General features: G+C 43.1%; 1 protein-coding gene across 3 annotated transcripts in view; it reads right to left on the bottom strand.

Moving 5' to 3' along the window:
* Nucleotides 1–422: 422 nt before the first annotated feature.
* The window catches only part of LOC120445414 (lipase 3), a 56726-nt gene continuing 29651 nt past the window's right edge, over nucleotides 423–27497 (bottom strand). The window contains exons 1-3 of one of the 3 annotated variants that reach the window (XM_039625830.2): nucleotides 2819–3230; nucleotides 1171–1893; nucleotides 423–1110 (exon numbers count right to left, since the gene is read on the bottom strand). In XM_039625830.2, coding sequence (XP_039481764.1) covers nucleotides 724–1110; nucleotides 1171–1890 — 1107 coding nt within the window. In that variant the 5' untranslated portion in view covers nucleotides 1891–1893; nucleotides 2819–3230 and the 3' untranslated portion in view covers nucleotides 423–723. Of the gene's footprint in view, nucleotides 1111–1170; nucleotides 1894–2818; nucleotides 3231–27497 lie in introns of those variants that run through there. The other 2 variants (XM_039625829.2, XM_039625828.2) reach the window with 2 other exon arrangements.

Here is a 27497-nt window from a genome sequence, read left to right as displayed (position 1 = left end):
AAATATAAATATATATATAAATTATATATATATATAAATTATATATATTATAAAAAAATATATAATTAATTAAAAACGAGGCAAAATATTGAAAAGAAGTAGAAGTAGTAATGTTAAAAATTAAAACATTTAAAGTAGACTCGAAGGTCATATAAATATGTATAATATACAATTATAATGGCCTCCCCGTGGTGTTTCCTGAGTACCGATTATGTAATAATCATACATATTATTAATTATCAATATAATTATAAATATGTAACCGGTAGCTAATTCGAGCAGAGATTTTATCAAACGAATAAAAAAATAAACTCTTTTTTAAAAAAAATAGTTACGATATCAATTTTTCAATAATATTTTATTATAACAAAATTGACCAAAACTCTAAATATTCTAAGATCAAAATTGATTTCGGCCCGAAAATCCTCTTCCAGCACAAGCACGCACTCATACACACCATCGCGTTTAATGTTTTTACTCATACAAGCAAGCAAATTATATTTATAGATTTTTACGCTCTCCATTTTAGACTAGCGAAAAAAGAGCAGTTTTGGCCGTCACCAATGCTTTTGTAAAATCAGATTCTCAGTTGAAAAACCTTACCAATTAAACTCAGCTTAAATATATGAAAATAAAAATTGTTTTTTTAATATGTCCCGAAGCGAAAAAAGTAATTTATATATATATTCAGAAACTCTCACGATGATACTAAAGACCTACACCCTATACATCTTCATCATATTTAAGCATCTTTTTAATTATCTTGTTGTTTATTACCTCCTTTACATTGTTGGACCACAAAAAATCGTAATGGTTCCAGTCCACGAATGGAATGCGATATAGTTGTACGCATGGTAGGAGTGAAGCCAGATACTTCACATCCTCAACAGCAGACATATAGTCATTTTCGCTGTAGTACATATCCACACAGCTCTTAATGTATTGGACCTTGTAAGATGGAGGCGTTGGCTGCTGGTAAATGATTTCGTTTAGCTCCCGTCCATGATCATACTGTCGGAAGTCGCCAGACCTGTAAAGCTGTAGGTAGTGGATTACTTGTCTGGAAGATGCACCTGCTGGATGTGTTGCACAAACGTCCGGCAGCAGAGTCTAAGGAAATCAAGACTATTTAGCATGTTACGATCTCTTAAGATCCAGAGGGCCACTAACCTGGTTCAAGTGCCGTGTTCCCCATCCGCCGATGAAGTCCAGCAGCCCAGAGCACAGGAATTTAAACATGGAATTTCTTGCGCAGATATGCTCACATATCAGTTTCTGTAAATTAGTAATAGGCAGCAACTCCATACTTCCTAATACCCAGCTAAGTAAGGAAGGCGATCCCAGAAAAATGCCACCCAACTTGGAGAGAATGAAAGAGTGGTATCGCATGTAAGCTATAGGCGCCAAAAGGTGAACGGAACGCATCTTCTCGTTGTACAAAGGCAGAGAAGACATAAGTACGAAAAACGTCGTGGTGCCTTGCGAATGTGCAACAAAATGCAAAGAGTTTGACTGACTCTCCGCTAGCGCATAGTCCAGCATTGCCGCGAGGTCATAGACACCTATCTCATGCCAGCTGAACCGCCAGAATTCGGACGTGTCTGGATGGATATGCTTGTGCTGGCGTGAGTACGTGTTGCCACGTGCATTGCCCAGCCAGACATCATAGCCGGCGTCTGCCAGCATGTAGGCCAGAGATGTCTCGGGTCCGTTAATAACCCAGTCGTCGGAAGCACTCAGGATTCCATGTTGCAAAAAGACTACGGTCCCTGCTCGGTTCGGATGCCTTCGGTTTGGAGACGATGGGATGCGGTAAATAGTAAGGATGTAATCATCATATGTGATTACTGTATGCTCTTCTACCGGGTAATTGTGTTTGGAAATGGACATAGCCTGTAATAGATTAGAAAAAGTTGATGGTCACCAAATGAGATAGTTCACACCATGCAGTTATTCAATGTATATTAAAACAAGAGAGAACGCTATAGTCGAGTTCCCCGACTATCTGATACCCGTTACTCAAGTGCGAAGGAGTGTCTTCAACTCTGACAGTTTTTGGCGGTTTGTGGGCGTTGGAGTGGGCGTGGCAAATTTTTTTTTGGCAAATTGATAGAAATTTACAAGACTAATACAAAAATGAAAAAATATCAAAAAATTTTTCTAAAGTGTGGGCGTGGCAGCTTTGGGCGGTTTGTGGGCGTTAGAGTGGGCGTGGCAACATGAATCGTCAAAATTGCGCTGCTTCTATGTCTCTGGAGTCTGTATGCTTAATCTCACCTTTCTAGCTTTTGTAGTTCCTGAGATCTCGACGTTCATACGGACGGACAGACGGACAGAAGGACGGACAGACGGACAGACGGACGGACAGACGGACGGACAGACGGACATGGCCAGATCGACTCGGCTATTGATCCTGATCAAGAATATATATACTTTATATGGTCGGAAACGCTTCCTTCTGCCTGTTACATACTTTTCAACGAATCTAGTATACCCTTTTACTCTACGAGTAACGGGTATAAACATGAGAAAACCCTATAATTGAAAAATTTTCTGCTACATAACACTGGAGTTTTGATTCAGGTTGTAACGAACTTCAGTGTTCATCACACGAAATTTAAATTAAACGTGATCACCATTGATAGATTGGCTGTTGGGTAGCCGATCCTAAAGTATAGGAACCAAGTACTGGGCTTTCCAGGCAGACACCGAGCTAAACGCAACCTTCTGTCCGTGGCTCTGTCCTGGCCGGTCCCGCCAGAGGCTTGTTTAGTTTCCACTAACGCTCCAAGCAATCGGTATGTTTACGTCGCAGTACCTGTAGAAAGACGACTAGTGAAAGACGTATGTTTCACCCTTTCCTCAAGCTGGTGCGGTCATAAATGGATGGAGTTGCTCTACAGTCTCATATCCGATGTCCTGCTCTCTCGTCGTCCAGGATGGTGTGATCTCCGCTGCTAAGTGCTAGACACTTGGCTTCGAATTGTTATCGTATGCGGACTCAAAGTAGCTAACGGCTGCGTCTTCCAGGCAACCGCCGTGCGAAACAATAACACGTTAACCCCACGTTTGCTCTGGAAGCGCCAGTACCACGCCTGCTCGGTTCTTACGAACGCTCCAGGCAACATACCGGTCTGAATTCTGAAATCTCCGAAAAAAACGACCGGGTCATTAACACAATCCCGCTGCACGCGGGTCCTTGCCAGGATTGGGACCGATAGGTTTGGTAACTATGACAACTAAGAGAAAAGTTCTATTTGTTCTAATGTCAATCGAATGAATGAAAAAACACTGGCCAGCTTAAAAAAGGTTTACCATAACGAATGTTTAATCTTTATCAATAGTATGTCAACATTCTTTAGTCTTCCGAAAATATCGCAACTGTCCGCTTCATCTATTTCGTATATTTATTTTCTCTGTTATCGATAGAAGACGATACAAAAATTTCGAATGCTATGTTGATTTATTACGTATTAAATAGAGTCGACCCAGAGAGGAAACTAAAATGGGAGGAACAGTTCGATTATAAGACTCTGCCGCTTTGGTCCGATTTCAAAATGCAAGCCACACAATCGTATCTCATTTTCGTTTTCCTCCTCTAACAACAACTTTACACTTAGAGCCATTTAAGTTTAATACGTTATCACGGCACCAGGTTTGAAAGCTATCTAGATCGGATTGTAAGTCAAAATTGCGAGAAATGTCCTTATACTGCAGGTATAATTTTATATCATCAGCGTACATAAGTACACGCGAATCTTTTATTATTAAGGGAAAGTCGTTAATAAATAAGGTAAATAGGAGCGGATCTAGGTGGCTCCCTTGTGGGACACCGGATGTGACTCGGATTTTTAAAGAGGACCCGTTGCGTCCTGCCATTCAGATAACATAGAATCCAATTTAGAAGTTTAACAGGAAACCTAATAAATGAAGTTTGTTTAATGAATGTTAGTGAATGCTTAACAGAGTCGAGTGCTTTACTAAAATCCGTATAGATGACATCTGGTTGAAGATTATTTTTGAAGCCCTGTACTACGAAGGAGGTTAGCTGCAGAAGGTTAGTAGTTGTTGATCTGCGCTTCATGAACCCCTGCTGACATGGTGATAATTGACCTACAAAGGTGCTGCAAATGAGGAGTAATAACGTTTTCAAAAAGCTTAGGGATAGCAGACAATTTGGAGATTCCTCTGTAATTGTTGGCAACCGATTTGCTACCTTTTTTATGGAGAGGGATCACAAAGGACTCCTTATATATATGGGGGAACTGTGAAGATTCCAGAGATAAGTTAAACAGTTTCAGTAGAGGTTTGCACAAGGCTTCCGCACAGAGTCTAAGCACACAGCCAGGATTTTCGTCGGGATCTGGCGAATAGACAGGCTTAACACGCTTTCCTTTAGAGTGGGACAAAATAATAAATTTGATTTTGATACCGCGTAAGAGTAAGGCTGTTCGGCAACTTGCCAAATAGATCGGCTATTGTCTGATCCGATGTTACCGTAGTATTTTCAAGAAATAGCAAGGAAGGGTAAATGTGTTAACGAAATTATAAAACTGTTTGGAATCCTGTGCGAACTGGAACTTACAACGGTTTAAATAATTCTTATAACACTGAACAAAAAAATAGAAAATATAGATTGAGAACCGGTATTTTTAAATTTTATATAAAGTATGGACTTAACATTTCTTAGATGTGTCAACTCTTTATTAAACAAAGGAGGTTTGTTAGAGTTAGACGGATAGTACATCGAAACAAAAGAGTTAAAAAATTATTTTATTGCAGTATTAAAAATATTTTTGGTATCGGCCATTATTTTGCAAGAATAAAGATCGGACCAATTAAAGCCAGATATAAAAAGATATAGCCTGCGAAAGTTTGCCCTACGAAAACAATGAATTCGTTTGGTTGACTCATTTGGCCTCTCTTTTATTACGGTACCTGTGTCGATTGTCACCTCGAAAGTTGGATGGTATGGATATTCTGCTTGACTAAGAGGTGCTACTCTAGTCAGATACAAACTTTCATGACTTGTAACAAAGCATAGATCCAATAAACGACCAAGAGAATTTCGAATATAATTTACTTGCGACAACGATATGTCGAGCAAGCCGTCAATAAAGTCATGCTGTGCTGTAGGCAGAAGAATGTTCGACTGTTCTTCTGTGGACCACTTAGTGCCTGGTATATTAAAGTCACCTAGTGTTGCGTACACACTTTTTTGGAAGATCGTGAGACTTTAAAGATTCAAAGCCGGAATCTAAAAGCAGGGGAAGGGCTACCATCACCCCGTTGACTCAGTTGGATTGCGACAAAGAAAATGCAAGTCGATAGTAAACGAGTGTCCGATGACCCGGTCAGCGGCCGCAATAGATTGCAGAAATTAAAGAAAATCAACACCAGTTCCGGGCACACTTCACCGAAGGGGGTGTTGACCCCCAAAATAGGGGAAAGTGAGAAATATGATTCCTAGGTGGGAACACTTGGCATAGAAGACCAATAGATCAGAAAAAAGCTCTGTGCCGGTATAAAAAGACCATGGCTCACCGATGAAAGGGCAGGCAGATAGAGAGTCAGTACCCGGGTAAACACCCGTCGTCCGTCGGTACCCGGGAAAACATCCGTACGTCAGATACCCGGGCAATCATCCTTTTGTCCATCGAGGAGAAGACTCAGGGATAACTCCAGTCTCAAAGAAAAACGTCAAGGAGCAAGGACACTAGCATCCTTTAAAGGAAATAACAGGACTAATAAGGAACACACCATGAAGGAAGACCATAGTTCCACGAAATTCTCAGGATGGGCGGCAAAGAGTCTAAGGCCTCCGACAACACAGCAAATGTGATAAACACCGTGGAGGTTGTCGACCACAAACAGGAAATAGAAGGAGTACAACATACCCTGGAATTCATCGCTGCTATACTGATCTTCCTGGCTCTGTTAAAGATCGTAAAAATGTACAAGAGATCCGTACAGCGAAGGGGGGACCATCACCATATCCTGGACAGAATTGTCTCCGGAGTCCCGAAAAGTGCTTAATTAAAAATACAAAATGAAAAACAATTAAAAAGGTCAAGTGAACCGGTGCAGGCCGTTAATGTGAACATCAGAGAAACCAAACAACAGCAAGTGCTCGCTCCAAGTAACCCGAGAGCCCGAATAGCAGCCAAAGCGTGCTACAAAAGAACAGAAACCCAACTCATTCATACGTTTATAGTTATATAAGTTATGAACCCTCTTCCCATTCCCTTTGTCTTACCCCCTCCCACCAGCCTGCCTAACACGCGCTTCCTCCTCTTGCGTCGCTTGACGGTCACTCAACTCAGCTATGCTTACTTCAAAACGCTGACTTCGCCCCCTCCCTCATCCAGCAACGCAACAGTGTATTCAATGGCCCGCCGGCTGCGATGCGCTGCGTCGGCAGGCAACACTTAGCTACAATCGCGCTGACTGCTACGCCAGCCAGCGACACTTCTTGTTGTTGGTCGCGATCGCGCTGCCGAAAAACTACTGCATCTGCAATTGTTGGTCGCGAACACTTCCCACGACTCTGGAGCCGTAGCTCTAGTGCGAACCAGGCCCAGCGGCAGAAGTCAGTCTTTTCCTGACAGCAGAACGGAGCCGACAGCAAGCCAGCAATTATAAAATCGAGTTACCTCTAAGAATATTATAATAAAGCGAATTTATAACGTTAAAATCCATCGTCTCGTCTATTTCTGAGGATCGCCACCTTCACCGTTGGTAGAATGACAAGGGTGTTGATTACACTCACTAGGTGAGCTATTCGGTGACAAGAGCCTGTCACACCCCCTAGCAACCATGGGTTGCATAACTGACGCCCGAACCAAAAGAATAAATAAAACAAATAAATGGAATTAAAACAAAAAAAGAAAAAATGGAATGTGGAAAAATTTAAAAAATTTGAAAAATTAGAGTGACAGTGATGTGATGTGACAGTGAACAATCAAACAATAAAAACGACCACCCGCCGCGGTGAGAATGCCCCTACAGTCTGTAGCGGGAACAACATTCTGCACGGGCGTCAAAAGTCGCACATAACTAACTGAAAAGACCACCCGCCACAGCGTTAATACTGTCTCCATCCAGGAGCAATATACGCGGGCGCAAAAGCGTCTTTATAAAAAATAATAATGAAGGCCTATGTAATGACCCACTGCGGCGATTTGCTTACACTCTCTGTAACCTATTCGCGAGTGCAATGTACATAGTGCCGAAGAGGGAAAAAAAGGAATAAATAAAATGAAAAGATGAAATAATCACCAGTTAAACTCTAACTAAAATGTGTGGTAATCTACTGGATAGGCTGAGTGGTGTGGAAGCACCCGGGGAAGCTGCCCAGTAGATTGTGTGGCAACCGTACCATTAGTAGGCCCAGGCCAAAAAGGAAGAATACGTACCACCGCACCCAGTTCAACTGTTCACTAAATTCACTCGTCACTGTCCAAAAAATCAAAACCACATGAAAGAAAGAAATAAGAAAAAATGAAACATAAACGAATATAAAAAAAAACGATATTTGCCCACAATTACTACTAGAATTTTCTAAAAGAAACATCTTTATCTTTCCTCAGATTTTAAGAAGAACACAACAGACAACAACACACCTCAACACGCATAAAACAATTGTCAAGGGTGAGTGAAACCATATCTACATCCAGTTGCGCTTCTCTATAATAAGAAATAAAATACGTTCTAAATATTGACTCTCTATAATAAAAAATAAAATACGTCCTAAATATTGACTTTCTAAAATAAAAAAAAAAATACGCCCTTAATATTGACTCTCAAAAAAAATTAAAAATACGTTCTGAATATTCACTTTCAAAAATAAAAAATAAAACAAGAGAGAACGCTATAGTCGAGTTCCCCGACTATCTGATACCCGTTACTCAGCTAGTGGAAGGGAAAAGGAGAGTCTTAAACACAGTTTTTGGCAGTTTGTAGGCGTTATAGTGGGCGTGGCAGAACGTTTCTTGGCAAATCGATAGAAATTCACAAGACCAATATAAAAATGAAAAAATATCAAAACATTTTTCAAAAGTGTGGGCGTATCAGCTTTGGGCGGTTTGTGGGCGTTAGAGTGGGCGTGGCAACATGAATCGATAAACTTGCGCTGCTTCTATGCTTAATCTGAACTTTCTAGCTTTAGTAGTTCCTGAGATCTCGACGTTCATACGGACGGACAGACGGACGGACAGACGGACATGGCCAGATCGACTCGGCTATTGATCCTGATCAAGAATATATATACTTTATATGGTCGGAAACGCTTCCTTCTGCCTGTTACATACTTTTCAACGAATCTAGTATACCCTTTTACTCTACGAGTAACGGGTATAAATACGTTCTAAGTATCAAGTGAACGAACCCTTGGTTAACCGTCTGCCTGTCCGATCCCATCCTTCCGTTACCCCCACGCTCGTAATAATGGAAGAAATTAAAGAATCCCTTAACGCGCTCCTTGCTCAGTTGACCGGGTTGCAGGATGATATGAGAAAGATAAATGGTAGGCTCAGTACGCTAGAAACCGAAAACGAAGGTCGTAATCCGGTGGTCACGCCTCCGGTGCCATTGGCGCGTGCGCGCAATGAATACGAATTGAAGGAAGTCTTTACGCTTCCAGATTGCGTCAAAGAACTTCAGACATTCGAAGGTCAAGCCGAGAGATACGTTTCTTGGGTGAACCGTGCGCAGGCAATTCTAAACGATTACGAAGTTATTAAAGGGAGACCTCTGTTCCGCGCCATAGTCTGTCACATTAGGCAAAAAAATAAGAGGTGAGGCTGAGGAAGCTCTTGACTCTAGACGACGACTGGCCGGAAATTAAGAGAGTTCTGGCACTGCACTACGCGGACAAGCGCAATGTGCGTACGCTGGAATATCAGCTTGGCCAACTGACCCAGGGGAATAAAACTCTAGAGGAATACTATTTGGAGGTGAATAAGCACCTTTCCCTTATCCTCAACGGATTGAAGGCTATGGGTTATCCAATGGAGGCAGTTAGGGCCCTCTCAGAACACTCGAGGGACAAGGCTCTTGACGTTTTTATCCGGGGAGTCGGCAATGATGCCTCTAGGCTACTGGTCATGCGCAGACCAAAAGATTTGCAAGAAGCATACTTCTTTTGCAAGGAGTTACAGGCTGTTGCCCCAAGAGGGGGTCACTTTACCCAGCCCTCCGCGCCAGTTTCGTACCAAATACCCGGTTCTACCGACCGCCAAACGCTCCTCGCTTTTCTTCCCCCTATCAGGGAAATAGTAGACCTTCATCAGGCTCTGGATATGGTTGGCCCCGAAGCAATAACCGCTTCCTGGGCCCGAGACCAGCCATTAAGATGGAGTCGAACCGGTCGGGCCAATCCTACGCTCAGATTATAGGACCCCCCCGAACGAGGGTTCTGGAATAAAGCGAACATCGAACGAATACCAGAACCCGTTCCAAAGGGCAACAAAGCTATACCACATGGAGCCCATACCCGACCCTTCTATTGCAATTCCTGTTGAGCATAGCGGGGTCCTTCCAACTGACCCCTACTACGATCAGCTTGGTACTGAGGACGCTAGGATGCCTCGCCAGGAGGTTGTGGAAGAGAGGAACGACCCTGAAATGGGAACTGAGGGCCCAAATTTTATGACCGAGGCCTCTCCAGCGTCCCATACCTAGAATACGAAGGGAAAGATGGGGCTAAATTACAATTTCTGATCGATACCGGCGCAAACAAAAATTTCACCATCCCCAGAATCGCCGCCGGGTCGACTGTCCTTCCTATCCCCTTCCGCGTCCAATCGGCTACGGGCTCCGTTGCAATAACGCGCTGCGTAGCCGGGAAGTTTTTTAAGAAATTAGGAAACAACTTGACCCTTACCTTCTTTGTCCTCCCGGACTGAATACCTTTGATGGTATCATAGGGAACGACACCCTCAAAGATATAAAGGCCTTAGTAGACAGGAAGAACAACTGCCTGGTCATATCCCCTGGGATAAAGATCCCCCTTCTTGCTAAAAAGTCCCCCAACGTCAATGCTTTAATAGACCCAACACATCCGGATGGTGTAAAACAGACCTTAAAGGCCTTAATTGATGAGTATTCGGAGCTCTTCGACCCCTTGTCACCGGGCGAGGCCGTCGATACTTGCGTAAAGCCAGAAATCCGCACAAGCACTTCAGACCCAATTTACGCGAAAAGCTACCCCCATCCAGGTCTGAAGTGGATAGGCAAATCAGAGAACTCCTGAGTGAGGGTATCATACGTCCGTCTAAAAGTCCGTATAACTCTCCGGTGTAAATTCATGCCATGTGCAGTCAGCGAATTGTGTGAAATATTTCATTTTTTAAATATAACATTTTTAAAGTATTTTCTGCGTGTACTATTATCTGCTGGGTGCTATCAACGACCCATCGCCAGTTCCATGCATGAATGCAGCGCATAAGTGAGTAAAACCATGTGCTGGATGAAGTTAGAAGTTCCGTGAGCAGTCCTTCTATTTGGAACCCTAACCCCAGGGTTGCTCCTTGGCGGGCTTTGCATTCAAACTGTCTGTGATAAGATTGCCTGTATTTGGGTCCGATAAGTCAGGGAATGGTGATAGTAGTAACGAGTCAGAAAATGAGGACGAGAACGAGGACTCAGTCAACATGCGCTTCCTTCCGGCTGTTTTCGCGGCTGGTTTTTTGCTGCCCTCGGGGGCAAACAGAAGGCTCGTGCAACTGACACGCGTTTCGCATAGTTTGGCTAACAATGCCGAGGGTTGGAGGACACCCAGCTATATCGAAGATGTCTGCGCAGCAGTCCTACGATATCTCATTTTTATAATTAAAACACTTGGGCCCAGGACATGTGCACTGCCCCCGGTTTCACTTCAGCAGCATTCCGTTTGGCATTCCTTGGAAGCGCCCTACCGAAGCCAAGGCGCTCTCTCTTTCTGCCCCATTTGGCCGTCTCTTTCGCCGAGTGTGATATTTATCAGCTGGCAGGCGAGTGTGTGGTCCTGCTGGCCCGTATACTGGTATCCTGGCCAACAATCTACGAACTGCAAATGTTGCGTCGAAAGACAAGGAATACATACAATGCGAATTGTCCTTGAGAAAATGCTTAATTTTTAAATAAATACTTCATAATTGTAATTTTTAATAACATTAAACAAATATATTAGTTCAAAAGATTTATAGATTATTGTTTGAAGGTAGGCGCTTCAAAATATTCCTCTTTCGATAAGGAAAGAAAACAAATTTTTAATATTTGAATTTATTAATTCGTTAAATAATGTCTCTTTAATAATACACACTCGATTATTATTAATATACGAAATACACGAATATTGGTAGAATTTTAATTACCCATAGATTGTATTTGATTAATTGAACAACCAGAGTCATAAATTAGGTAGTTTATTATTTTTCCATAAATCAATAGTTTGGTTAAAAATTATAATTAATAAATCACTGCTTTTATCTACTCTCGTTTCAGGTGAGCTCTGTTCACAAGTATCTGCCACTAATGATTTGCCAAGCAATTAGCAAAATATATATATATTTAGAAATAAATAAAAAACGAATGCAGGCTGAGAAGAAAAAGTTTTTTGCGACCCAACAAAAAAAGTGCACGTCAGAAAACTTTGCCATCAAAAAAGAATTTATGAACGCAGTTAATTGGTAAGTTTGAGCCTCCTTTGGGCCAACAGCAAAAGCGACTGGGCAGAAGCCAAAAGCCAACGGCAAACTAAGGCAAACCAACTTGTTCTTAGGCCAAAGCGAACGTCAGCCGACCGACCGAGTTTATTAATTTAAAAAGGAAATTCTCGTTTAGTCACCTTTTGATTTAAGTTCGTACAATGGCAAAGTGCAGTTGCACCTGGAAGGCTTAAAAGGGGTGAAAAGGAAGGGGCTTTATAGCTTGGCTAGTAGGTTGTCCTCACTAAAAAGGATATATATGCATATGGGAATGAAACGGGAAAGTCCTAAAGCTAACGGGTGAATTTAACGTTTTTGCTCTTGTTATGCACAGTAATTAAAGACTTTGGCTTATATATTAATTAAATATTAATTATATAATTAATTATATATTAAATAAAAAGAGGTTGTCATAAAATAATTCATAAATGCATTGAATTATCATGAGTTTGTTTTGTCTTTTGTAGAATTAAGCACCAGTAAAAATATTTTCACAGTCATGATTTTCTCTAGTATCTATTTGGAATTGTACATTTTTTCTACATTTTTTTCAATTCTGTATTGGCAATCAAAGATATTAGCTTTCTTTTACAAGAAATTAACTATTTGTATGGCACTGTGGCCCTCTGTTTCTTTCCATTCGGGTGCATATACTTTCAAAAATACACCCAAGCATGTATATTTTTGTAAACCCCCCATTTTTTTTTATAATTCCTCCTGAAAACCTCCTCTGTTTCGGTTGCGTTGAAAATGAAATATTCTCGATTTTGTTGCTGGTGACGATGTCCAGAGAAGAGGGAAGTGAAAAACTCTGCCGCAACGTGGGCCCCAGTCCCAGCCAAAGAGTTTTGTTTTGTTTTGGTTTGTGCTGTGTTGTGTTGTGTTGGGTTGCTGGTGTTTTGGTTTTGTATTTTTTCCGTGCAGCGAGTTCATTCAAACTCATTCAGTCACTCGTGCAGTTTTCTGGCTGCCAGACCAGAGCCATTTAAATATGCAAAAAGTTCGCACTGAATGCAGGGGCGTTGGGTGGTAGTTCGGTGGTAGTTCGGTGGTAGTTCGGTGGTAGTTCGGTGGCAGTTGGGAAAAGTTGTTGCACCCCCGCAGATTGCATGCAAATTGGTTAAAGTGTGAATTTATGTGAGAAATATTGTTTGCTCTTGTTTGCGCACATTTGCACTAACACTCGAAAGAAGTCAACTGGCTGACTGACATTTGATTCAAACAAGTTATTATTTGTGGTTGAGTTGTGCGACGCATTTGCCTTTTCAAAAAGTAATTATGATTTTAAAAATAATTAAAGGCTTTGGCGGCAGTCGTAAATCTCTCACATTTAATATGCTTTTATATTTATGCGCTTAAAAATGCCATATCAAATGCATATTTTCGCTTGTGTGTGCAGTGCCATAAAAACTCAATTAACGATTTTTAAAAATAATTTTTCATACATTTCTGCACTCTGCACTCCTGCACTCTGCATTTCCTCATTTTCCACACGCTGTTTTTTTCTTGCCACGGCCAAATTAACAGAAAATAAAACGAGAATGGAAATTTTGTGCAGTTCACTTCACGCCGCTCTGCTTTTCCCGCTGCCCCTGTACATTTCTGTGTGCGGAAAATGAGTTTAATTTATGGCCCGGTCCTGGTCCGAGGACTCGAACCTGAGGACTCGAACTCCTCTCTGCTAAATGCGTGTGTCCGAAAAATTGCCGATTCCCAACTTACACGGTGTGTCATCGACTTTAAACGGTTGAATGTGGTCTCAATTTCCGACACCTACCCGATCCCGGACATAAATTCCACACTAGCTAGCCTTGGCGGAGCCAAATATTTTACAACACTTGACCTTACTTCGGGGTTTTACCAAATACACATGAAACCATCCGACTCCTCCGCCTTCCCTTCGGCTTAAAAAACGCCCCGGCTATCTTCCAACGCATGATCGATGATGTCCTTCGGGAACACATCGGCAAAATTTGTTACGTATATATTGACGACATCATCGTCTTTAGTAACGACTATGATAGCCACTGGAAAAACCTTCGCCTGGTCTTTGAATGCCTTAAAAAGGACCGGCTTCAGGTTAATCTGACCAAAACTCAATTCTTGTCCACCCAGGTTGAGTTTCTCGGCTATATCGTCAGTCATGACGGTATCAGAGCGGACATTAAAAAGGTCGAAGCCATATCAAAAATGAAACCCCCCTGCAATATCAAGGAACTGAAAAGCTTCCTTGGGATGACATCCTACTATAGAAAGTTTATTCGCGATTATGCAAAAATCGCCAAGCCCCTGACCAATTTGACCCGCGGGGAATCTGCTCGCGTTAAGGCGAACCAATCTAAAAGAGTCCCGGTCGAGCTCGATGACACAGCCCTACAGGCTTTTGACGACCTCAAAGCAACCCTATCGTCTTCAGAAGTGCTTGCCTTCCCAGACTTTGGCAAGCCATTCAATTTGACCACAGATGCGTCTAACTATGCTCTGGGAGCTGTATTGTCGCAAGACATTGAGGGAAAAGACCGCCCCATAGCTTACATCTCGCGCACTCTGTCCAAAACTGAAGAAAACTATGCCACCATATAAAAGGAGATGCTTGCTATAATATGGGCACTGGACAACCTCAGATCCTATTTATATGGCGCTGCATCTGTTAAGGTTTATACAGACCACCAACCTTTGACGTTTGCGCTAGGGAGTAGAAATTTCAATGCCAAATTGAAACGTTGGAAGGCGAGAATTGAGGAGTACAACTGCGTACTCATTTACAAGCCTGGTAAATCCAACGTCATTGCTGACGCCTTGTCCCGTATACTTCAGATGAACCATTACCTAGATGAGCGCCGTTCGGACACCGCATCGGCTACTGAAGGGGACTCCCCCATTCATAGCGCGGACGAAGACTCGTCTCACCTACTCCCCTATGTAGAAGTTCCCATTAATGTATACCGCAACCAATTAGTTTTCGATCCCAACCGATCGGAATATTTGTGCGAACAACCGCACAGTGGCTTCGTGCGTCATCTCATTCCGGTTGGAGTTGGTCTTTTATCCGATTTGGTCGTTACCCTGGTAAAAAACCTCAAGCCATCGGTGATCAACGGGGTTAAGATTCCGGAAATTTACCTGTCATCATTCCAACATCAATGCTTAGAGAATTTTGCCTCGTTCAAAAGGTTGGAGACAAAGGTTGGAGACAGATTTGTCGGATCCCGAGGAGGTTTGCGAAGTTATTGAAAAAGAACATCGCAGAGCTCACAGGGGCGCTAGGGAGGCGCTTGCAAATTTTGGAGAAATTTTATTTCGCTCAGATGGCCAGCACCATCCGCAAGCAACTCTCGTCGTGCGAGTGTTGCAAACTCTACAAGTACGAGAGACACCCCAATAAACCACTCCTTCAATCGACATTTTCACCTTAGAAAAGAAAGTCTACCTGAGCTGTATAGACAAGTTCACCAAATTTGCCAAGCTCTTCCCGTTAGAATCAAAATCTTCGATTCATCTACGAGAAAGACTAGTAGAGGTGCTTCATTATTTCACCGTCCCGAAGGTATTGGTCTCAGACAACGAGAGAGGCCTCTTGTGCCCGACGGTACTGAACTATTTGCGTACGCTGGGGATTGCGCTCTACAATACTCCAACCCAAAAAAGCGAAGTCAAAGGTCAAATCGAGAGGTTTCACTCCATCTTCCTTGAGATTTACCGATGTTTGAAAGGTGAACACCCTGACTTCAAGTTCAACGAATTGGTCGCTATAGCAGTGGACAGATACAACAATTCTGTTCACTCGGTGACTGGGAATAAGCCGGCGGACCTGTTCTTCGACCGCTCGGCCAGGATCAAGTATCAGGGTCTGACTAACTTCAGGACAAAGGTCCTAGAGGATGTTAGAGGCTTAATAGAGTATAGGCAGAAACTCACAAACGCGGCCCATAATAAGACCCGTTCTGAACCCGTGTCTTACGATCAGGGAGACAGGGTATTTGTCGCCAATAAACAAATTAAGACCAAAGAAAAGCCGCGCTTCAGGGCCGAAGAGGTTGCTGAGGATAGGAACGTGACGATTAAAACCAAGACAGGCAAAATTTTTCATAAGTCCGATTTGCGGAAATAATAAAAAAATCATAAAAATAATAATAATAAAAAAAATATAAAATAAGGTATAAATAAAAAGCGCTGGACAGTACATGTGTGTTTCACAAACTTTCTTTACACTCACACACTTTGTGCCCTTCCCTTACTACACATAGCCCTAAGCACATAACACAATAAGGAATCAAACACCTACCCCAAAAAATTTTTTACTTAATACTGCAAGCTACATTTTTTAATTGCAAGCATCATCGTGGCCCAAATGGTGGGAGCTGCGGACATTTTCAAGTATGAAGCTCCGGTTGTGCCGCTGCAGGAGGGCACAGTCTGGCGGGTCAACGGTCAATTCAAACTGGCGCATGTAATCGACTTGGCAAGGCTCGAGGCACTGGTTCAGGAGGTTCAACGCGAGGCTGCGCTACTAATGGATCCCAGTATTGAAGCGCTAGTAACGCACTACCTGGAAGAATCGCGGGAGGGCCTGTCAAGGCTGATGGGCACGCGGCGCGGACGTCGTTCACTGGACTGGATTGGGTCCGCGTGGAAGTGGATTGCGGGTTCTCCGGACGCATCGGATTGGGACGCCATACTTCGTGCGCAGGAAAACGTCGTCAAAACGGCCGACCAGCAAGTAAGGATAAACGCTGGCCTGTTTGACGCCTCACATGAGTCCCTGAGACAATTGAACGAAGTAGCTGCGAGGGTCAATGCCATCGATGGAGATGTACACACGGCAACGACACTACTGCACAAGGCCCTGATCATCGATAGTCAGGTCGGCGAGCTGACTTAAGCTTGCCAATTGGCTAAGACAGGAATTGTAAACTCCCGCTTACTTGACCACAAACAATTTTGACCGAGGTCAGGAACTTGCCGTACCAGAATACAGTAGAAGAACTGGAATTTTCCCGCCCGTCTGGGCTAACAAATGGAACGGCGCTGCTATACATTTTGTCTATGCCCAAGGTCGCACCCAAGGACTACCGCCTTTTTCTTCTTCTTCCAGCAACGCATGGAGGGAAACAAGTCATGGTCAAACATGACAAAGTCGCCGTAACCACCGAAGAGACCTACGCCGTAGTAGACGACTGCCTCTCCATGGGGAACACGACTGTTTTCCCGGAGAAGAGTCTTCTGAAGCTAGACGAGAACGGATGCATCCCCAAGCTGTTAAAGGGCGGTCAGGCTAAAGGCGAACTTCTCAGGAACAACGAGGCGCGCATAGAACTGGTCGAAGATGGGACAATGTTCCTGTCTAATTTCAACGGGACGATGGAAGTCGGATCCAGGACCCACCACTTGGCCGGAACTAACATAGTCCAGTTCGCAAATGAGACAATCAGTGTGGCCGGAAGAACTTACACGAGCTACTCCTCTACGCACTTTACAGTCATGCCGGCAGTACTCATACGCGCCTTCACTGCACTACGTCAACGCCTTTAATATGGAGAACCTGAAGAGACTCTCCGGTATGTCCGAGAAGGTCTCTTTCTCCTTCCTGGTGGAAGCATTGGTCGCCTTGGTTGTCGGAGTGGCCCTATACACCGTATGGAGGAATTTAACATCGACCAAGGGGATCCCAATCATAAGAGACGGCACATTGGACCTGGAGGTACAAGAAGCTAACAGGGCACCCAAGGCCGAATAATCTGCGGGACGCAGATTTTGAGGGGGGAGGAGTTATGAACCCTCTTCCCTTTCCCTTTGTCTTACCCCCTCCCACCAGCCTGCCTAACACGCGCTTCCTCCTCTTGCGTCGCTTGACGGTCACTCACTTCGCCCCCTCCCTCATCCAGCAACGCAACAGTGTATTCAATGGCCCGGCGGCTGCGATGCGCTGCGTCGGCAGGCAACACTTAGCTACAATCGCGCTGACTGCTACGCCAGCCAGCGACACTTCTTGTTGTTGGTCGCGATCGCGCTGCCGAAAAACTGCTGCATCTGCAATTGTTGTTGCGGAGCGGCAGAACCGCCGGACGTTGAATAAGCGACCGCCGACTTGGCATGGCTCAAATTACGGCCGCTTACCCAACTGCTTGGGGAGTCGCCCCTCACCCCGCACCGGACGCTCTAGTGCGAACCAGGCCCAGCGGCAGAAGTCAGTCTTTTCCTGACAGCAGAACGGAGCCGACAGCAAGCCAGCAATTATAAAATCGAGTTACCTCTAAGAATATTATAATAAAGCGAATTTAAAACGTTGAAATCCATCGTCTCGTCTATTTCTGAGGATCGCCACCTTCCCCGTTGGTAGAATAACAAGGATGTTGATTACGCTCACTAGGTGAGCTATTCGGTGACAAGAGCCTGTCACACCCCCGAGCAACCATGGGTTGCATAACTTATATGCATACTCCACTTAGTGTATTTTTTTTTTTATTTTGTGTTTGTGTATATCTTAGTATTGTTCGGTTACAATTAAGTGGTGCACGAAAGTATATGTATGTATAACGCCATCACTATATATGTATATAGAAAAACCCAGGATCCAACGCGTCGAGATCTCATCGCTCCGGATTAAAGTGTGTTAAGTTTGACGGAACCCTGTTCCCAAGTTTCTTTATATTCATATATATACATATATTCCCGTGCTCATTTTATTTGTACACCATTACTACATATAAATATTTTTGTGTTAGGCTTAAAGAAAAATATCTTATCGTCAGCCTCTTCCACGCAATTTATTTCATTAATAGGAGTTAAATATTTTGTGTTCCATATTGTTTTAAATTAATAAAAATTACTTTTCAGCGACGAGTATCCGCCTTGTTTTTGTTATGCAAATTCAAGAGCCCTCAGAGCGACGTTTGTAGTCGTGAATAGCCAACAATTTTTGTTGACGTGCGCACCTTTGCTTGGTGATGAATTCGATACTCCTCGCTAACAACAGTTATAGCCAACTTATCATAAATTTTGTATGCTAGCTTTTTAATTCTTGTTTGTATTACATGGCACTAGCCAACAATCTATTACTCAATAAAATTATGCTATTATTGTAACTACAACAAAATCAGTAGGTAAACATTTCTAGAAGGGGTGCTGACGCGCGAAGTGGAGTAGGTCAAAAACGATGTCATAACGTTTGACGGACAACCTTGACAAAAGGGGATCGTATTGCGCGGCCCGCGATGATCCATCAGGCATGCGGAAGCATGAAGGGGAGGGAACGGGAGGAAACATTGCCCGATCGTTTTACGATCAAGCTACCGCTTGTGGGGCAGTGAGGACTGTTGACTGACGAACGGTACGAACTTTTTCAGGCACTACTAATATTTATTCTCGTTATGTTGGGGAGGTTAGGGGCTTACCAAGATCCCACGACCCAAAATCGACGAGCTTACGCCGGCATCCTGGTGCCTGAACATCGGATGCCCCTCCCTCGGCCTGAGTCCTTTCACAGGACACAGGCACGAATACACCGACGTAACACTAGAACAACTAGTTGGTCCCTATCGGACAGTCCATTTAAAACGGATTGGATAGCGGACAAATGGTTAATATATTCAAAGAATGTAAGAGCTGATGTCTACCGTCAAATCGCTGGCGATACGAAATCCACAATCTTGAACGGGCCTTCGAACATCGGAGCCAATTTGGCAGCAAAGCCCTCAGTTGCTTTCGACAAATGGTGCTTTTTAACCCACACTACTTCCCCAACCCTTGGCTTCTACTGCCTTCTTAGCAGGTTGTAATGTCTTGTCTGGTCTTGGGACACTCATTCTAGGTTTCTCCGCACTATTTCGAAAATCTCTTTTATCTTCTCGGCGTTTCCTTCCGGCGACTCTGGTTCCTTCCTGTACCTAGCCTTTCTCTCTCGTATAGTGCGTTCGGTAGCTTTGGCTAACGGCCTTGTGTCAAAAACGCCGGTGAGTAGCCCGTAGATTCTGATTTACTGGAATTCACAGCCAGCATAATTGCACTTAGTGTCCTGTGTGAGGATCGAGCCTATCCCGTAGTCACTGAAGTCCGTTGGCAGGATGAACATTTTTCTGAAGTCGGGGCACGCCAAGGCTGGGTCGGTGACTAATATGGCTTTCAACTCATCGAAGGCTTGCTGGTGATCCAGTGACCAAGTCCACTTGGTACCCTTTCGGAGCAGGTCGTTGAGTGGCCTTACTATGTGTGCGAAGTAGGCACGAAGCGTCGGTAATAAGATGCGACGCCAAGGTATTGTCTCAGCTCGCGGACCGATGATGTTTGTTCTAGCTGGGCTATGGCTGCTACCTTCTCTGAGTCCGTACCTATCCCTTGGCTTGTGACGCGATGCCCTAGGTACAGTAGTTCTTGCTTAACGAATTGGCATAATCTGAATTTATTATACCCGTTACTCGTAGAGTAAAAGGGTATACTAGATTCGTTGAAAAGTATGTAACAGGCAGAAGGAAGCGTTTCCGACCATATAAAGTATATAAGTTAACACGAGCAAGTCAGAGGGGTGCGACGACCCGCCGAAATTCCATCCAAGACCGGATGGACCAACAATAACATCGGCGACGCTGAGCCAGCCCAGTAACGCATTTCGCTTTAGCGAAAGCGATGTGCAAGGGTCAGCGTAATGCGAGGCGGGCATGTGCGCGCTGGGTGACCGTCGAAGGCACGGAACTCCAGACGGCACGAGGCGCTGACTATGCGCTCTGCTGGGACCGCTGCCTCCAACCGAAGACTTGGCGGCCTTAATAAATTTGATTTGCATTTAGTTCGTAAGATACCAGAATTCAGAGCAGTTGGCTCTAATAAAAAGAACCATTCAATACAAACGTATTTGGTTTAGTTGACGCCCAACGCGCTTAAGTGTCGTAAAACCGTAAAATCCGTAGTAAAAAGATCTAGAAATAAAGGTCTCGTAATCGGGTTTTCTTTGAAAACACTTCGGACTCGCGCGCTGCACAATAATAGTGAACAGCAACAAACAAACAAAATTATCTAATACAAAAACAAAACAACGCTGCACAAGCAACAGTGAAAACCGCTGCATATCAACAGTAATCAGCTAAATCAACGACAGCCAGAGGATAAACGGATCAACCAGCTACCGTCTTCGATGCATTTTTATTATACCAGTATACCAATATAACATGTAAGTGAGATCTTTATTTTCAATTTACCTCTTTTAACGTCAACCAGACATGTGTGCCAATTTTTGAAAAAAAAACACATAATAAGTAACGAAATAAAACAAAAAAAAGAGTGATTGCAATTAAAAGTTCAGGTATAGCGATTTTCATTTACAAATTTTTAAAAAAAAAACAAATGATGAATAAGGAAAATTAAGCTCTTTCTCATACAAATTATAAAAAAAAAAAATTTTAAAAGTATCATTGTCCGATGTATAGAAACAGTAACGAAAACAATGACAGTGACGAAGACTTAATACAGAGCTATAAAGACATAAGAAATAATAGCCATCAAGGGGGTTACATTGACGGTACTGAGACCGACGAAGATATAGAATTAAGTAACTTAATTGACGGCTTTACAGACAAAGTAAAAATGGTTAACGACCAGGAATTTCAAAATCAACATCAGGACCTTCAACAGGAGGCAACAGCAACACAAGAACAGGCGAAAACCTCAGGTACCATTAGTAATAAAGATGTAATTAGACTCATGGAAGCGGCCGTAAATGGCGCACTAGAGCATCAACAAAAAATATTTTCAGAAAAGCTTAAAGAGGTTGAGAATAGGCAGAGAGTAAATGAGGGTGGACCCCTAGTGGTATACGAGCAAATACCACATAACTCAGCTATCTCTTGTAATGAACCGCTAGACTTAGTAAAGTCCATACCAAGTTTTGACGGAAAACAAGATGAGTATGTGGCATGGCGAACCGCAGCAGTTAACGCCTACGAAATCTACAAACCATATTTGGGTAGCTCTAGAACCTACCAGGCCGTAGGAATCATACGTAACAAGGTAATAGCCCCCGCGGGAGTAATGCTTACGTCACATAATACAGTACTAAATTTTGATGCTATAATAGCTAGAATGGACTGCGCTTATGCAGAACAAACTCCAATCGAGGTAACGCAACAACAAATGGTTACTATGCGTCAGGGAGAACTTCCCCTAATGACTTTTTATAATGAGATTGAGAGAAAGCTAACTCTTATTATTAGTAAGACTTTGTTGTCTTATGACACAAATACTGCCGCTATCTTAAATAATAGATCACGGCAGGACGCTTTGACCGCTTTTGTGACCGGGTTAAAAAAATCAGTCCGACATGTAGTTCTCTCAGCTGCGCCCAAAGATTTGCCATCAGCATTGGCTGTGGCTCAACGGGCAGAGTCTTGCAATGAACGAGCCTGGTTCGTTGCAAGCTTTAATAAAAATTTAGAGGACAAATCTTACAATTCAGAAAACCGTCGCCAGGGTAACCGTTTTCATAACACCCCACAAGGTAATAACCACAACAACTCCCAGGGTGTTTTCCAGAGAAATCAAAACAATAATGCACCGGGCACTAGTAAACAAACTAGAGGCTCTCAATTTTCTAAAAACCAAGGACATAAAGGCCAAACGCAACAGAACAGTGAATCAAATAATTCTCGTAAAAGCTATTCTCAAAATCTAGGTCCTGAACCAATGGACGTTGATCCCACATCACGTTCTAAATTTAGGGGCGAGCAGACAGCTCGCAGTCGTCAATGGTTGAACCATACGACCCAAGAGCAGTCAAATGACCAGGAGTATAGGGTAAAGTCATCCTACGAAGCAGCGGAAATCGAGGCAGATAACACGTCCGATTCCGAATCATGTAATTTTTTAGGGGAACGTCCCTGCTCCCGTACATAATTCGTACGATAGCGGGGCGGGAAATCAGGTTACTGTTAGATACAGGAGCCTCCAAAAATTACATAAAACCTTTATCTGAATTAAAACACTTCAAACCGGTGGAAACACCATTTGAAGTTACATCAATCCATGGGCACACAAAAATAAAACAAAAGTGTCTGATCCATCTATTCAATGTTAAGTCATACTTTTTCTTGTTAAACAACCTGAACGGATATGACGGAATTGTTGGACTAGATGTACTAAAAAGGGTCAATGCAAAAATTGATTTAACAAAAAACATCATTGAGCATGATCATGGTACAGAGCAGATTTTTTACTCAAAATGCAGAAATGTAAACTTTATTAACATCAATGACGTGGACGTGCCAAACGCCGTCAACGAAGATTTTAAAAAGATGATCAAAAACAGATCAAAAGCCTTTGCGGACCCAAACGAGTCCCTCCCCTTTAATATAAATACGGTCGCCACGATCCGCACTGACGGGGAACCTGTATATTCAAAACTTTACCCATATCCGATGGGTGTAGCCGATTTCGTCAATTCGGAAGTTAAACAACTTCTAGCAGACGGAATAATAAGACCATCCCGGTCGCCTTACAATAACCCAATTTGGGTTGTTGATAAGAAGGGTTTTGACGAAGAAGGTCATAGGAAGAAACGTCTCGTTATTGACTTCAGAAAACTGAATCAGAAAACAATTGATGACAAGTATCCTATACCATCCATATCGACCATACTGTCGAACATTGGAAAAGCCCAGTACTTCACGACTCTTGATCTGAAGTCGGGCTTCCATCAAATTGAGCTCGCGGAGCGCGATCGAGAAAAGACAGCTTTTTCGGTCAACAACGGGAAGTATGAATTCTGCAGACTTCCCTTTGGTTTAAAAAATGCCCCTAGTATTTTCCAACGGGCCATAGATGATGTTCTGAGAGATCACATCGGTAAAACTTGCTATGTCTACGTCGATGACGTAATCATTTTCTCCCAAACAATGGAGAGTCATGTCAACGATATAAACACGGTCCTAAAAACTTTGTGCGATGCAGGCATGAGAGTGTCTGTAAAAAAATCTATGTTCTTTAAGGAGAACGTAGAATATTTGGGATTCATAGTGTCCCGAGGGGGAATTAAAGCTTCGCCTGAAAAGGTTAAGGCTATAAAAGAATTTCAACCTCCATCAACACTGTTCAGTCTCAGGTCATTTCTGGGACTGGCCAGTTATTATAGATGTTTCATAAAGGGGTTTGCTAGCATCGCAAGACCTCTGACGAATATTCTAAAAGGTGACAATGGAAAAATTGGTGCAAACCACTCAAAGAAAGTCAAACTAGAGCTGACCAACGAGCAGCGAAAATCATTTGAAAAACTTAGAAACATCCTGGAGTCTGAGGATGTCATGTTGGCATACCCAGATTTCACTCAGCCATTTGACTTGACCACTGACGCCTCTGGAAGCGGCCTAGGGGCTGTTCTTTCAGAGAAAGGTCGTCCAATCACCATGATCTCTCGTACGTTACGCGGAACCGAGATTTCAATGGCAACAAATGAACGAGAACTACTAGCAATAGTATGGGCACTCCAAAATCTCAGAAGCTATTTATATGGCGTAAAGAAGTTAAACATCTTCACCGACCATCAACCACTGACCGGTTCAATGTCGGATAAAAATCCGAATCCCAGGCTCAAAAGGTGGAAAGCGTTTGTTGATGAACATAACGCACAAGTGTTCTACAAGCCGGGTAAAGAAAACCACGTAGCCGACGCCTTGTCGCGGCAAAACGTAAATGCTTTAGATAACGATACACACTCCGACATCGCTACTATCCACAGCGAGGAGTCGTTGACCTACACTATAGAGTCAACGGAAAAACCTGTAAACTGTTTCAGGAACCAAATAGTGATCGAACAGGCAGATTTCCCGTCTATAAAATCAATCATCCTTTTTAAATCAAAACGCGTCACATTGTGCGATTTACAGACCGCACAACACTGCTTCGCTCACTAGAAGATTTAGTAAAAATAGATGTCGTCAATGCAATCCACTGCGAGCTACCTATACTCGCCTTCATTCAGCACGATTTAATCGTCGCTTTTCCCTCGACGACATTTAGACATTGTAAGAGCTTGGTCACCGATATAACAAACAGTACCTAGCAAAGGGAAATTATGACCACGGAACACAATAGGGCCCATAGAGCAGGACAGGAAAACGTAAAACAGGTCCTTCGTAACTACTTTTTTCCCAAAATGGGCCAGCTAGCGGCAGAAATCACCGCAAATTGCAGAACATGTTCCAAAGCAAAATACAATCGTCACCCAGTGCAACAAACCATCCCGGTTATACTGGGGAAATTATCCACATAGATATATTTTCAACTGATCAAAAGCATTTTCTAACTTGTATCGACAAATTTTCAAAATTCGCTATAGTCCAACCAATCGATTCAAGAGCAATCGTAGATATCAAAACTCCGATACTACAACTAATAAACCTGTTCCCTAAAATAAAAACAGTTTACTGCGACAATGAAAGGTCTATCAACTCACAAACCATACGAACCATCCTAGAAAATAGGTATGGTATACAGGTCTCAAATGCGCCCCCCTTGCACAGCACGTCTAATGGCCAAGTTGAGAGATTTCATAGCACCCTAGCAGAAATCGCACGGTGCATCAAGATAGATCAAAACATAACCGAGACGACCGACCTCATTCTATTTACAACAATAGAATATAACAGAACTGTCCACTCGGTTACAAATAAAAAGCCTCATGAAATAGTTCACGCTATTCCACCAGATTTTGCGGGCACAATAAGAGACAAGATCAAAGAGGCTCAAGAGAAAACACTTAGGTACTCAAATGAACACAAAGACAATAAACAGTACCAAGTAGGCGAAAAAGTCTGGTTAAAAACCAACAGACGCCTGGGTACCAAATTAACGCCACTCTGCTCAGAAGAGGTCATTGAGGCTGATCTGGGCACGACAGTGCTTATTAAAGGGAGGGTGGTCCATAAGGACAACCTTCGTTAAGAGGGTGCCCAATTTAATTTAAAATTTTTTACATTTTTTTATACTATCACTTTTTTATACTTTAGTGACGTTTGTTACTCTCTATATTTTATATTTTTCGCACTTAGGTTAGGAAACTTGCTACTCCCGTTAGTCCTACTGACAACTCCCTCTTGGACCATAAAACTAAACGAATACTCACACGCTAACCACATACCAATAATGGACGGAGATATTACTTTATGGGACGAGTACGGTTACATGGGACATACAACGAACGTTACATCGTACGAGACTTACGCAGACGAGACGAAACACGCAATGGACTTCTTCGTGAAGGAGCACATGAGACGGGTACTTGAAACGGACTTGGAACGAATAGAGACTCTTCTGGACACACTAAAGGTACGTCACCGACATGCCCGTAGTCTTAATTTCATAGGGACTGCTTTGAAAGCAATAGCGGGGACACCTGACTCTGACGACTGGGACCAGGTGAGGCTTAGACAGGGACAGCTAACGGACTCGGTAAATGAACAGATAGAAATAAACGACAAAATACAATTGCAATTAAACACACTGACCTCATCCATGAACTCTATTTTAAAATCGGACAACTTAGACACAGAACATTTGCACGAGACAATTTTGGCAAAAACCGTGTTGTAATTCAAGAACTTGAAAATTTAATACTTGCAATCACCCTTTCCAAATTAAACGTAATAAGTCCAATAATCCTGAATGACGTTGACGTAAAGGAGATTGAAAGTAAACATCCCACAAACGTTAGCGTGTCAGATATTTTAGAGGTAGCTAGCATAAAAACTTTTCAAAATCGAGACCTATTGTACTTTTTAATAAAATTTCCGAAGCCTTTGTTAACTTGTAGAAAAATAAGAATATTCCCAGTACAGCATGAAAATAGAATCTTAGATTTCGAGGACGGTAGCACGGTCGCGGATTGCGGTACGGAAACCTTCGCGGTCAAGGACTGCAATGTATCAGCGGGCACCACCTTCTGCAGGAGATCGAAAGCGCCAACTTGCGCACAACAACTCATCTCTGGCATGGTCGCCCATTGCAACACCCAGCCTGGACACTTGGACCCAGTCACCATGATCGACGAGGGAATGCTCATCACCAACGATGTAACGATAAATATCACCGACGAAAAGGGAATAAGCCGGATGATATCAGGAACTTACCTGGTATCATATACCGAAAAAATTAAAATAAACGGCACCCTTTACGTCAACAATATCGGAACATCAAAGAAGAAAGCCGCAGTTTCAGCCATGGCTCAAGTAAACGTTCTGAGGCACCTAGAGCGCCTTAGTCTGTCATCAATTCACGGAATGAGCGTTAAAAATCTGCAGCACATCAACCACCTCCAATCCCGACTGCCATCAGGCAACACCTGGATCTTTTGCTCTGTCTCCTCCACAGCCTCAATAACCCTGGTCATCATCTTTCTTATCTACCGTCTGAAAGCCAAACGTCAACAACCATCTAAGACCATTGAATCCGGGGACGACTTCATCTTAAGACAAGGAGGAGTTAACACGAGCAAGTCAGAGGGGTGCGACGACCCGCCGAAATGCCATCCAAGACCGGATGGACCAACAATAACATCGGCGACGCTGAGCCAGCCCAGTAACGCATTTCGCTTTAGCGAAAGCGATGTGCAAGGGTCAGCGTAATGCGAGGCGGGCATGTGCGCGCTGGGTGACCGTCGAAGGCACGGAACTCCAGACGGCACGAGGCGCTGACTATGCGCTCTGCTGGGACCGCTGCCTCCAACCGAAGACTTGGCGGCCTTAATAAATTTGATTTGCATTTAGTTCGTAAGATACCAGAATTCAGAGCAGTTGGCTCTAATAAAAAGAACCATTCAATACAAACGTATTT

This window comes from Drosophila santomea, chromosome 2R, assembly GCF_016746245.2.
Source record: "Drosophila santomea strain STO CAGO 1482 chromosome 2R, Prin_Dsan_1.1, whole genome shotgun sequence".
Lineage (NCBI taxonomy): Eukaryota > Metazoa > Arthropoda > Insecta > Diptera > Drosophilidae > Drosophila > Drosophila santomea.
Note: the sequence above shows the minus strand (reverse complement) of the source record. Positions and strands in the feature narration are given on the sequence as shown.